Source organism: Rhinoraja longicauda, chromosome 24 (genome assembly GCF_053455715.1).
Source record: "Rhinoraja longicauda isolate Sanriku21f chromosome 24, sRhiLon1.1, whole genome shotgun sequence".
Taxonomy (NCBI): domain Eukaryota; kingdom Metazoa; phylum Chordata; class Chondrichthyes; order Rajiformes; family Arhynchobatidae; genus Rhinoraja; species Rhinoraja longicauda.
In genome coordinates this window covers 29,764,818-29,779,006 of record NC_135976.1, presented here as the reverse complement: position 1 = coordinate 29,779,006, position 14,189 = coordinate 29,764,818, and the positions used below count along the sequence as shown (strand labels likewise).

The 14,189-nt window shown below is 49.6% G+C and overlaps 1 protein-coding gene across 1 annotated transcript in view; it reads left to right on the top strand.

The window, feature by feature from the left end:
- The window catches only part of cntn2 (contactin 2), a 137,002-nt gene extending 127,068 nt beyond the window's left edge, over positions 1–9,934 (top strand). The window contains exons 21-23 of the mRNA XM_078420934.1: positions 2,155–2,267; positions 4,063–4,228; positions 6,986–9,934. Coding sequence (XP_078277060.1) covers positions 2,155–2,267; positions 4,063–4,228; positions 6,986–7,086 — 380 coding nt within the window. The 3' untranslated portion in view covers positions 7,087–9,934. The remainder of the gene's footprint in view (positions 1–2,154; positions 2,268–4,062; positions 4,229–6,985) is intronic.
- The last annotated feature ends 4,255 nt before the right edge of the window (positions 9,935–14,189 follow it).

Here is a 14,189-nt window from a genome sequence, read left to right as displayed (position 1 = left end):
TTGCACAAGTACAACAATACAATACAATATATCTTTATTGTCATTGTACAGGGGTACAACGAGATTGGGAATGCGCCTCCCATACGATGCAATAAATTAATTAGCTAGTCATTATTAATTTAAACAACCCAGTGAAACAAATTAGAAACAGTTTTAAAACAGAATAAAGTGCAAGTAAATCTGTGCCGGTTCGCTGTGCGATGTGACCATCCGGCTCAGCAGGACCGGTTCATAGCAGCTATGGCCCTGGGGATGAAGCTGTTCCTGAGTCTGGAGGTGCCGGCGTAGAAGGCTTTGTAGCGTCTGCCCGATGGTAGAAGTTTGAACAGACTGTTGCAGGGGTGTGAGGAGTCTTTGTGGATGCTGGTGGCTTTTCTGAGGCATCGTGTGTTGTAGATGCCCTCCAAGGTTGGTAGCTGTGTTCCGATAGTCAACGAGATTAAGAATGCCACTTCCATATCGATGCTGTAGAATAAATAAATCACAGCGAAAACAAAAACAACAAAGGGAGGGGGGGAAAAAGAAACAAGGTAAAGTGCAAAAAAAGGGGTCAGTTGTGCCGGATGACCCTGGGGGGCAGAGACAGATCATGGGGGGCTCTCATCAGGACCGATTCAGAGCAGCTACAGCTCTAGGGATAACGCTGTTCCTTAGTCTGGAGGTGCGGGCGTAGAAGGCCTTGTAACGTCTGCCAGATGGAAGTCGTTCAAACAGACGGTGGCTTGGGTGTGTGGAGTCCTTGTAGAGATGCCGGTGGATTTCCTGAGGCAGCGTGCGTTGTAGATGTCCTCCAGGGCTGGCAGCTGTGTCCCAATGATTCGGTGCGCTCTGCAGACGACCCGCTGAAGAGCTCTCCTGTCCGCCGCCGAGCAGCTGAGACACCACACACAGATGGTGTATGTCAGTATGCTCTCTGTGTACGCTGCCTCACGGCGCCACAGGCCCCGGTTTGATCCTGACCACGGGTGCAGTTTGTACAGAGTTTGTACATTCTCCCCGTGGGCCATTCTCAGTCACGTGTGTGTCCTTGCCAGGTCACACATGTGACCAGTCACATTTGACCTCTGATCCAAAACAAACATTGTCAGCATATAACATATTAAAATTTCACTTGATCAGCTTTGACGTATAGAAGTCACATATACAGTACAAAATAATGTATCGGTAATGCGTTCAGAATTAGAAGAGATGTATTCCACAATTGTTCACATTTTTGCTCACACACATGACTAAGAATGGCCGAGAACTTCCATTCCCTCCCACGCTCTAAAGACGTACAGGTTTGTGGGTTAATTGGCTTGGTATGGAAATGAAAAAGAAATTGTCCCTAGTGCGTGTGTAGGACGGTGTTAGTGCGCAGGGATCGCTGGTCGGTACGGGCTCGGTGGGTCGAAGGGCCAGTTTCCGCACAAGTATCTCTGAACTAAACCAAACTAAACTAAACTCAGCGGGTCAGGCCAGGCAGCATCTCGGGGATAAAGGATCAGGTGACGTTTCAGGTCAAGACCCTTCATCAGACCACATGACCCCTGTGGCCACTGGGGCGGCACGGTGGCGCAGCGGTAGAGTTGCTGCCTGACAGCGAATGCAGCGCCGGAGACTCAGGTTCGATCCTGACTACGGGCGCCGTCTGTATGGAGTTTGTACGTTCTCCCCGTGACCTGCGTGGGTTTTCTCCGAGATCTTCGGTTTCCTCCCACACTCCAAAGACGTACAGGTTTGTAGGTTAATTGGCTGGGTAAATGTAAAAATTGTCCCTAGTGGGTGTAGGACTAGTGTTGGTGTGCGGGGATCGCTGCGCGGCGTGGACCCGGTGGGCCGAAGGGCCTGTTTCTGCGCTGTATCTCTAAATCTCTAAATCTAAAAAAAAAAAACACGTGGGTTTTCTCCGGGTGCTCCGGTTTCTTCCCTCATTCCAAAGACACGCGGTTGATTGTAGGTTGATTGGCTTCGGTGTGGAGGATGGTGCTAGTGTACATGGTGATCGCTGGTCGGCGCCGACTCGGCGGGCCGAATGGCCTGTTCACACACTGTATCTCTGAAGTCTAAAGTCTAAAGTTGGGGGGCAAAGTTGGAGGGACGTAAAGAGAGGCAAGAAAAGACGCACTAGCGTGCTGGAGGAACTCCTCGTTGACACTTTCTTGCCTTTTTCAGCTCCAAACCGGCCACCCGGTAAAATCACCTGGAAGACACAAGGTGCCTTCGTGAGGATCAAGTGGGACCACGTCAAGGCATTCGAGAACGAGTCCACAGTGGATGGATACAAGGTGGGGGGATCATCCTTGGCATTCCTGTCAGGATCAGTGGCCACTGGGAATTAATGTGCAGCACAGGAGCAGAAGTGGGCTCTCTGTCCCTGGAAACCTGCTCTGCTATTCAAGACCAGGGCTTAATCCAGCACCATTTTCCTGCCCAGATCCCTTCATTTCCCTTGGTTGACACACTGCCTCACAGCCCAAGAGTCCCAGGTTCAATCACGGCGGCGCAGCGGTAGAGTTGCTGCCTCACGGCGCCTGACACCCGGGTTCGATCCCTGACCACGGGCGTTGTCTGCGCGGAGATTGTACGCTCTCCCCGTGACCGCGTGGGTTTTCTCCGGGTGCTCCGGTTTCCTCCCCCACACTCCAAAGGCGTGCAGGTTTGTAGGTTCATGGGTTTCCGCGAGTTGACCCGAATGTTTAGGATAGAGCACGTGTCTGGATGATTGACGGTCAGCACAGACTCGGTGGGCCAGAGGGCCTGTTTCCACACTATCTCTAAACTAAAGATGTCGCAAAACTGGAATTCACTGCTTGAAAAAATCTTGGACAGTCAGAGGATGAATGGGAAGAGTGTAGGGTCAATAGATATTTGGGTGACCACCAGGTTCAGGCGTGAAGAGGAAATGTGCAATAAAATAGAGGTAGACTGGAGAACCAGAAGGTATCTTGCTGAATGGTGGAACAGATGCACAGGGCTCCCTGACCCATTCCAGCTGCTGCTCCTGGCATCCATAATGGCGGCACAGTGGCGCAGCGGTAGAGTTGCTGCTTTACAGCACCAGCGACCCGGGTTCGATTCTGACCACGGTTGCTGTCCGTACGGAATTTGTACGTTTTCCCCGTGACCGCGTGGGTTTTCTCCGGGTGCTCCGGTTTCCTCCCGCGTTCCAAAGACGTGCAGATTTGTAGGTTCATTGGCTTCGGTGAAATTGTAAATTGTCCCCTAGCGTGTTAGATGGAACTCGTGGACGAAGGTGGTTGCTGGTCGGCGTGGAGTCAGCTGGCCAAAGGGCCTGTATCCACACCAAACGTATCTCCAAACTAAAACTGAACTAAATTAAAGTAAGTGTGGAAAGGAACTGCAGATGCTGGTTTGCACCGAAGAGTGACACAAAGTGCTGGAGTAACTCAGCGGGTCAAGCAGCATCTCTGGAGAGAAAGCATGGGTGATGTTTCGGGTCGGGACCCTTCTTCAGCCTGAAAGTTTCATATGAAGAAAGACTGGACAGACTCGGCTTGTACTCGCTGGAATTTAGAAGACTGAGGGGGGATCTTATAGAAACTTACAAAATTCTTAAGGGGTTGGACAGGCTAGATGCAGGAAGATTGTTCCCGATGTTGGGGAAGTCCAGAACAAGGGGTCACAGTTTAAGGATAAGGGGGAAGTCTTTTAGGACCGAGATGAGAACGTTTTTTTTCACACAGAGTGGTGAATCTGTGGAATTCTCTGCCTCAGAAGGTAGTTGAGGCCAGTTCATTGGCTATATTTAAGAGGGAGTTAGATGTGGCCCTTGTGGCTAAAGGGATCAGGGGGTATGGAGAGAAGGCAGGTACGGGATACTGAGTTGGATGATCAGCCATGATCATATTGAATGGCGGTGCAGGCTCGAAGGGTCGAATGGCCTACTCCCGCACCTATTTTCTATGTTTCTATGTTAGAGGGGAGGGAACTGGAGGGGAGGGAAGAGAAGGCCAGAGCAAAGCTGGACTGGCAACAGATGACCAAGGAAGGGGTGGAGACCATGGTTGGCTGGTAACTAAGGTAGGAGCTTTTCCTGATGGAGGCCGTGTGTTGTTTCAGGTGTTCTACAAGCCTGAAGATGAATCGGCCATCAAAGTTACGGAAACCAGCAAGAACTCGGTGCTGCTGCCGTTCTCTGAGGACCTGAGCTACCTGGTGGTGATCCGGGCGTCCGGAGAGGGAGGAGACGGAGCGGCCGCTAAAATCAGGATATCCAAAAACTCAGGTGAGTGCAACGAGACGGGATTCAAGCCCAGGCCTCCGAGTCTGACGCGTTCCAAGTACCGACTAACTCCTGAAATCCCCCCCCCCCCCGCGCGCCTCCTTTAAACTTGCACCCCCTGGCTCCTTGAAGCTCTGGGCTGCACGGTGGCGCAGCGGTAGAGTTGCTGCCTCACAGCGCTTACAGCGGCAGAGAACCGGGTTCGATCCCGACGACCGGTGCTGTCCGTGCGGAGTTCCCACGTTCTCCCCGCGACCTGCGTGGGTTTTCTCCGGGACCTTCGGTTTCCTCCCGCACTCCAAAGAACGTACGGGGTTTGTAGGTTAATTGGCTTGGTGTAATTGGGAGTGGATCGCCGGTCGGTGCGGACTCGGTGGGCTGAAGGTCCTGTTTCTGCGATGTATCTCTAAAACTAGAAGAGAGAAGGGAGAGACAGATCAGACATGATTGAATGGCGGAGTGGACCTGATGGCCGAATGGCCTAATTCTGCTCCTATTATTTATGACCTTGTGACCTTATAACCGAAACTAAAACTACGCCCTCCTGTCTTTGACATGGGATAAAAGTTCTGAGGTGAACCTTTCAGTTGGGTTTTCTCTTCTAAGGCACCACGTGGTTAATTCCTGCCCGAGACTGATTTGTAATGGGGTTCAGCAATTAAACAGGTACATGGTGTAGAGATTTGCCATGGGGATATTCCATTCCCAATATGTTTAGACCTCAGTCTTAATGTACGCTGGTTGCACAGTGGTTGAGTTGCTGCCTCACAGCGCCGGAGACCCGGGTTCGATCCTGACTGCGGGTGCTGTCTGTGCGGGGTTTGCACGTTCTCCCCGTGACCACGTGGGTTTCCCTGGGTGCTCTGATTCACCCCCACACTCCAAAGACGTGTAGGATAGTGTTAGAAACATAGAAACATAGAAAATAGGTGCAGGAGTAGGCCATTCGGCCCTTCGAGCCTGCACCGCCATTCAATATGATCATGGCTGATCATCCAACTCAGTATCCCGTACCTGCCTTCTCCCCATACCCCCTGATCCCTTTAGCCACAAGGGCCACATCTAACTCCCTCTTAAATATAGCCAATGAACTGGCCTCAACTACCTTCTGTGGCAGAGTTAGTGTGCAAGGATCGCTGGCCGGCGTGGGCCGAAGGGCCTGTTTCCACGCTGTATCTCTAAAGTCTGAATGCACGTGAGCAAAGGTAAATAACTCACTACTGGGGGGATTTTAAGTCAGGTACTCTCCCTGAGAAGGCCCACAGAAACACAGGAAACCTTGCTCTGCTTTGTATGGAGACCCGTCTAAGATTTGGAAATAGAAAATACTGTTGGGGCAAAGTAGGGAAGCCACTCATAGAACATAGAACATAGAACAGTACAACACAGAACCAGTACGAACAAAGAACCAAAAATAGGCACAAAGTGCTGGAGTCAGGCAGCGTCTCTGGAGAAAAGGGATAGGTGACGCTTCGGGTCGGGACTGAAACGTGTCTGAAGAAAAGTCTCGCAGGGTATTTTTCACTCATTTGTTCTGTCTCACTCCACATCACCAGCTATATCTCTCGTTTCCCTTTCCCCCGACACTCAGTCTGAAGAAGGGTCTCGACACGAAACGTCACCCATTCTTTCTCTCCAGAGAAGCCGCCCGTCCCGCTGAGTTACTCCAGCAGTTTGTGCCGGTCGTCTGTACTGTTCCGCGTTCTCTGTCTGGTTCAGCTCACCCGCCGAGCTCCTTGTCCCTTTCCCCCCGGGGCCTAGTTGAAGTGTTTGTTTCTCTGCCTGCCTCACGTCAGGGGCTCTCCAGAGACCAATCACAGATCCCATTACTCCCACTGGAGGCTCCAGACAGCTCGCATTACTGTTACCTCATGCCTCGTCACCAATAACTAACGTCGCCTTGAGTTCTCATCTGCTAGTGAGCACAGGAGTGCTTCCATCTGACCCATTTTATTGTGTATCATCTTACAGTAACTGGTGATGCCGCAAATTAGCGATAGACGGCATGTTTAAACATGGAATAAGCTGTCATTCTCTTAGGTCTGAAGGTAACGTTGGCTCCGATTTAGACTTCCTCGAATAGCTGTAAGGAGAGGTTAAAGTCATAGAGCGATACAGCGTGGAAACAGGCCCTTCGACCCAACTTGTCCATGCTGGCCAACATGTCCCAGCTACACTGGTCCCACCTGCCTGCGTTTGGCCCATGTCCCTCTAAACCTATCCTGTCCATGAACATGTTTAATTGTTTCTTAGACGTTGCAATAGTCCCTGACATCTCCTAACCCCATTCTCCTGCCTTCTCCCCATAACCCCTGACATCTCTCAACCCCATTCTCCAGCCTTCTCCCCATAAACTCTCCATAGTGGGAGAGTCCAGGGCCAGAGGTCATACCCTCAGAATTAAAGGACCTTCTTTTAGGAAGGGGATGAGGAGAAATTTCTTTAGTCAGAGGTCGGTGAATCTGTGGAATTCTTTGCCACTGAAGGCTGCGGAGGCCAAGTCAGTGGATATATTTAAGGCTGAGATAGATAGATCGATAGATTTTAAGGTTGACAGATTCTTGATGAGTACGGGTGTCAGAGGTTATGGGGAGAAGGCAGGAGAATGGGGTTAGGAGGGAGAGACAGATCAGCCACGATCGAATGGCGGAGTGGACTTGGTGGGCCGAATGGCCCAATTCTACCCCTATTCCTTTATGACCTGATAATCATTTTTTCCGAACAAGTCTTTCAAAGGATCTCACCGTTCTCGGCCTGCAGGTACCAGCATGATGGTGGACAACTCAGGTGTGCAAGTCCTCCACAGCACCCTCTTCACTGCCATTCTAACGATCACTGCCATTGCCTGCCTGGAGCTCTGACTGCCTCCGCTCACCTGAGGAGCCACCGTTGCACGCCCATTTTCGACTGAAGGATGAGTCATTCAACATCAAACTGTTTATAGTATTAAAAAGAAAATGTGACATTTGTCTTACGATTTTAGGTAGAAAATTTCATACATTTGTTGACTGGGGTAAGAAACATCAAGAAACATTTTGTAAAAAAAAAAAAAAAAATCCGGGGAAACGTCAAAGAATAAGATTTCATAATCCATTTGATTTGGAAGTTGTAACCTAGGACTTAAATTCTACAATGATATATCGGAGGCAAAGCTGTATAGAATGATCTTTCTTTTTATATGCATACTGCTGTACATTTGTAGATAGAACACCTAATTCGAACAGGTAATTTTGGCTTTAGGGTTTTCCAAGATTCAAGAAGGTATTGTGACCTGTCAAATTCCCCTTGCAAAATATGGTCCATTTGCCCAGTTTCACGCCTTCACGTTTTTTTAGGTTTTGGTTCTCGGGTCCTAAAGGTTACTGAATTTCTCTTCCTATTCGTTGGATCAACCAAAATCTCACCCCAAATGACAATTCCTTCCAAAACTGACCCTAACTCTCTGCACCACCCCCATCGCCAACCTCAGGGCCACTGAGACACGAGCTTTGCTTCTAAACCCATTGAGAACCCGTTGGTAGTCGTGGCAGTCCTCAGGGGAAGAGATGCATGGGTGCGCAGGTTTTCATTGGGTTTGGTCTCAGACTGGGTGTTTTCTGCACTTGCAACTGGCAAATCAATTCAGTAGTTCCACCAGGGTTAACAAAATTACATGTGGACAACATTAGGTTCAGTTTACTCGGTGCAAGGCAGGTAGTGAGAGTTAAGGTACAGATCATCCCATGATCTAATTGAACAAGGGAACACTTGTAGGGCCGAATGGCCTAATTCTGCTATATTATTTTCAGTGTCCTAATATATAGAGGGCCAAACTCACGTGTCACAGTGGCACAGCGGTAGAGTTACTGCCTTACAGCGCCAGAGACCCAAGTTTGATCCTGACTGCGGGTGCTGTCTGTACGGAGTTTGTACGTTCCCCTGGGTCCTCTGGGTGGTCCTGTTACCACCCACACTCTGAAGACTTACAGGTTTGTAGGTTAATTGACTTTGGCTGCAATGGTAAAAATTGTCGCTGGCGTGTGAGATGGTGCTAGTGCACATAGTGATCACTGGTCGGCGCTGGACTGGGCGAGCCAAAGGGCCTGTTTCCGCGCTGTATCTCCAGTCTAGTCTCAATCATTTGAGATGGAGAGATCACAGAACTCACGACACCAATGAGTCGGATGTCCTTGGGAAACACCTTCTCTGCATGGCCCATGCAAAGTCAACTTGTGATCATGAACGCGATCGTTGTGATGCCACAGAAGGCTGTGGAGGCCAAGTCAATGGATATTTTTAAGGCGGAGATTGATTCTGGATTAGCAAGGGTGGCGGGAGAAAGCAGAAGAATGGGGTTGAGAGGGAAAGATAGATCAGCCATGATTGAATGGCGGGGTGGACTTGATGGGCCGAATGGCCAAATTCTGCTCCTATCACTTATGGACATTAAATACTAAATCCCCAAAGAACTGCTTCCGTTTGGACAAGCCATGTTGGGAGATTATTCCGATTACTTAAAAGGGGTACAGTTTGCAACTTTGTCATCCCAATGCTGGATAAGATACGTCAGCTCAGACAAACACTTGACGGTAATCGGAGAGGAGAATGCGGATTTGGCCTTGCTTGCTAATCGCATCAGGAAGAGACGTTATTGTCAGTGCAGCCTACTTGTTTGGCTTTCCTTACATCTGGCCAGGATTGGGACATCTTCTGGTGCCCTTGGCAACACCTTCGATCAAAATGGAAGGTGGGATGAAACACATTCAGCTTTTGAATTCAAGATAAGAAATAATACAGTGACGATCGTAAGATTGTTAATGCCGTGAAACAGCGATTAGTTTTCGTTAAGCTTTTGTAGTCCAGTTTGGCTCATTGTCCCGTGTACCGAGGTACAGCGAAAAGCTTTTGGATTGCGTGCTAGCCAGTTAGCGGAAAGACTGTACATGATTACAATCGATCCATTTACAGTGTACAGATCCATGATAAGGGAATAACGTTTAGTGCAAGGTAAAGCCAGCAAAGTCCGATCAAGGATAGTCCGAGGGTCACCAAAGAGGTAGATAGTAGTTCAGCACTGCTCTCTGGTTATGGTGGGATGGTTCAGTTGGCCTATAACAGCTGGGAACAAACTGTCCCTGAATCTGGAGGTGTGCGTTTTCACACTTCTGTACCTTTTGCCCGATGGGAGAGGGGAGAAGAGGGAGTGGCCGGGGTGCGACTCGTCCTTGATTATGCTGCTGGCCTTGCCGAGTTTATCGGCTGACGGTGCCAATTTGGCTCAGCGTGTGCGGAACTGTGAGTGGCCACTAGGGGTGGGCTAGATTTGTATTGGATAGTGCAAGGTAGTCAAGAGAATGGTGACTAGCCGTTGAGGTTGGTAGCTGAGATAGGTTTAACCCTTAGTAAGGGAGGGATGAGAATAGCGTCTCGTAGCACTTAGGTGGAGGTTGATTACTGACGTGTACAGGGCGAGGTCACAGCTGAACTTCTCCCATTGTGAGGAGGAGATTAGTGTGTTTAATTTATTTAATTTAATCATTTGGTTTGTAACTGGAGGTATGGAGGCCAAGTGTGATGACCGGTGGCTCAATGTGTGAAAGTCTTACCATGGTGTCTTGCATCCTCTGCCAGGGTTTGGCAAGCATCGTTCCTAGTGGATCAAGGTGAACCCGAGTCTCAGGAATGGGATGTATTGGCGTGGGTTAGTAGGGGGAGGGGGGAGATTGGGGGGGGGTGTATTTTCTAACTGGGGAGGTTCGCAGTGCAGGGGGACGGGAGAGGGAGGCTGTTCGGTTTTCGCCATTCAGAACGTCAGCCAAGAGGCGTGAACAGTCGAGAATTGGGCGTCACTATTGTGCAACGCCGATGTTGACTAAATGCAGGCAGTGAACAGAGAACATGGAATAGGCTAGCACAGCACGGGGGCAGCAGGTTTAGAGGGATATGGCCCAAACTCAGGCAGGTGGGACTAGTATAGATGGGACATGTTGGCCGGTGTGGGCAGTTTGGGCCGAAGGGCCTGTTTCCTATGACTCTCTAAACTGGATAGGTGACGTTTCTGGTTGGGACCCTTCTTCAGACTGATTGTGGGGGGGGGGGGGGGTTTGGAAACTGAAAGCAAGAAAAGACCAGGATAAATCAGGGTCGGCAACAGATGACCTCAGGTAAGGAGTGTCCCTGATTGGCTCGCTATTGGCTCGGGAGGGAGCGGTCCCAGGGCTGGTATCTAAGAAGGGTCTTTTTGGAGACCTCTTACACCGCCTGAGAGAATGGTGGAGACACCCGAACGCGAAACACCATCTCTCCCTTTCTCCAGCCATGCTGCCTGGACCACTGAGTTACTGCGCCATTTTGTGCCGACCGTCCTTGTAGAACACCCACTTGTCACTGGTCGGTGACTCGAAAAGTCCCCCTTTATTCCCACGCGTTGCCATTTACATAATTACTTTAAATAGATACAGTTGAGGCATTAATGGTTTCTGACAGACTGTAATCCCTGTGAACAATTCCTCAATGGCATTGAAAAATATGTGTCTTCGTCGTACTCATTGATTTTCTGTGAGACACGTCACCCCGTAACATTAAATTTTTATCGGGTCATAGATTCATAGCGCCCGACAGTGTGGAAACAGGCCCTTCGGCCCAACTTGCCCACGCCGGCCAACATGTCCCAGCTACACTAGTCCCACCTACCCAATTTGTCCCATATCCCTCCAAACCTGTCCCATCCATGTACCTTCTCTAACTGTTTCTTAAATGTTGGGATAGTCCCTGCCACAACTGCCTCCTCTGGCAGCTCGTTCCATATACCCACCACCCTTTGTGCGGAAAAGGTTACCCCTACAGATTCCCATTAAATCTTTTCCCCTTCACCTTAAACCTTTGTCCTCTGGTCCTCGATTCCCCTACTCTGGGCAAGAGACTGTGTGCATCTACCCGATCTATTCCCCTCAGGATTTTATGCGGTCACAGCGAGTGTGGCAAAACACGTGGGAATTTGGCGCCAATTTATTAATTCTCCATGATGCAATTCTTAACAAGATGACTCTCTAAACCGGATAGGTGACGTTTCTGGTTGGGAAATACAGGAAAATACATGACCCGGGATGAGAATCCCCATACGATTGCAAGATTATACTTCAAAGGTATCTGGAACTAATTTTCTGAGCTTATACACACAGTTCACTACTCCCATCTCGCCCCCCCTCCGCCCCCCTCCCCCCCCCCTTCTCCACCCCACCTTCGCCTCCCCTCCAGGTAAAGGTGTTGACACCGACATTCTGAGATCTTACTGGTTGTGCCATCAATGCTTTGAAGGCCAAACAGTAAGTACGCAAGTCCACCGCCGATCTTCTGGCAAACGGTTGTCCGACACTTCCTTTAACCCGGACGCATGAATTACAAGGGCGCACACTTGAAATCCCCCCTCCCCCTCCGGAAGCCCCCCCAAAAATGTGCCGGGTGAGGCGGCCGATCTCGACTTCATCGGAACCTCCGGGGCCGATCGGCGGGCCGAATTTGCCCCCTGCGGCCGGGGCTCTGGAACTCCAGACCGGCCGGAGCCGGCAGATCCGTCCCCATAGCCGACTTCCACGGCCGACTTTGCAGGCCGGTATCTCGGCTGATTGGGCCGGACCATTCCAGTGCCGTTGGGCACTCCTCTCGGAGGCCCTGACCTCTGTTGGTCTGGCAAAACTAGATCATCCAGCGAGCCTCTGGAAAATCAGAGGTGGACCTGTACTAAACATGTCAGGTTTGTCATGGGTGCGTGAGGTTCATTTACTCTAGTAACAACATCCAAGCCTTCTCCCAAATATTAGAAGCATTAGGCTTCAGTCTTGCAGGCTTTTGGTGTCCAGTGTGAGCCTTGTATTGTTTGGAGGGATTAACCTTAACATCAGAGATGAAACTGGTCACATTTACCTTTACCAATGGATAGTTACAGCAGTGGCAGCTCTTGATTAGTACGGGTGTCAGGGGTTATGGGGAGAAGGCAGGAGAATGGGGTTGAGAGGGAAAGATAGATCAGCCGTGGTTGAATGGTAGAGTAGACTTGATGGGCCGAATGGCCTAATTCTGCTCCGATAACTAATGAACTTACATATGAGAGTATATAAAAGACTTTTACACTGTAGTTAGGCACATGGATATGCAGGGAATGAAGGGCTCAGGGTGAGGCATAGCCAGGTGAGGTTAGTTTATCTAGGTATTATGTTCAGAATGGACATTTTTGGCCGAAGGGCTTTTTCTGTGCTGTACTTTTCTATGTTAAAGATTCCATGAAACACTATATGGAATTAGACATCTGAACTGAAAACTGAGATCGCTAGATCTTGTTCGGGAAGGAAATTGAAGGTAAAAGACACGAAATGCTGGAGTAACTCAGCGGGACAGGCCGCATCTCTGGAGAGAGGGAATGGGTCGAGATCGTTCTTCTGACCCGAAACGTCACCCATTCCGTCTCTCCAGAGATGCTGCCTGACCCACTCAGTTACTCCAGCACTTTGTGTCTATCTTTGGTGTGTAATCAGCACCTGCAGTTCCTGCCTACACATTTTGAAAGCAATAGAAGTCTGCTGGATAAGCAGGGAGTGATGGAGATGGATTGGGCATGAGCTCAGGGCATGACGTTAAGACATCGAAGGGCTGAATGGCCTGCTCTGAGCCTGGTGCAGCCATGCATTGGGAAAATGGCAACCTATATCTCGTGTGGGTCTGAAGCCAAATGCTGGACTAACTCAACGGGTCAGGCAGCATCTCTGGTTGGAAGGAATGGGTGCCATTTTGGGTCGAGACCCCCCCTTCTTCAGACTGAGAGTCAGGGGAGAGTGGATTGAGAGATGTGGAAGGGCAAGGTGTGAAAATGAGGGATCAAAGGGGGACGAAGGTCAATGAAAATGTAGAATAGATCACTGTTAGCTAGGGGGAGGTGACAACGAGGCATACAATGTAAAAAAATTAATCGGGGGACAGTCAGACTGGTCGGAGAACTAGGAAGGGGGAGGGATGGGGAGAGAGGGAAAATTAAGGGTTACTTGAAATTAGAGAAATTAATGTAGACACCGCTGGGGTGTAAGCTGCCCATGCGAAATATGAGGTGCTGTTCCTCCAATTTGCGTTGGGCCTCACTCTGATAGTGGAGGAGGCCCAGGCCAGAAAGGTCAGTGTGGAAATGGGAAGGGGGGGGGGGGGGGGGCAGGGAGGGGGAGTTAAAGTGTTTAGCAACTGGGTGTTCGTGCAGGTCCAGGCGGGCTGAGCGGAGAAGCGAACGCCGAGCCTGCCCCTGGGTCTCGCCGGTAGGTAGCAAGCAGTCCACACCTGGAACAGCGGGTACAGTAGATGAGGTTGGGGGAGGTGCAAGTGTGGGTTTAGCAGTTCTTGTACCGGGGCCTCACTTGCATGCTTGGAGGCATACATTAACACCCCCACTGGCAAAATAAACAGTCCCTGAAGAAATGCCTTAGGGAGAATGGAATGACCACCAGTGGAAATAATTTCACTAATTAAGATAACTGAATGTTATTTTCTTTAATTGATGCTTCATATTAACAGGTAATATATATAATTGTACCAACATCTGTAACTCTAACCAGGAGACGATGTACTTTCTAATGAAAAAACTCAAGAGATTTCTTCCTCGATTTGAATGAAACATCTTCATCAGCACAGACCATCAGGCACACTAATGTACTATATTGTATTTGATTTATAAATAAAATTCTGGCCTCCACAACCTCTTCCTAATAAAGTATTATAAAGATTATCGAATGGCTTGAGTGGAATTTATCTGAAACCCTCTCTTTGTGCCGAATCCTCGACTGTTCGTAGGAAAATAACTGCAGATGCCGGTTCAAATCGAAGATATCGCAAACTGCTGGAGTAACTCAGTGGGTCAGGCAGCATCCTGATGCTGTCTGACCCGCTGAGTTTCTCCAGCATTTTGTGTTACCTCAACTGTTCGTAAACGTTTACCAGTTCAAGAGGG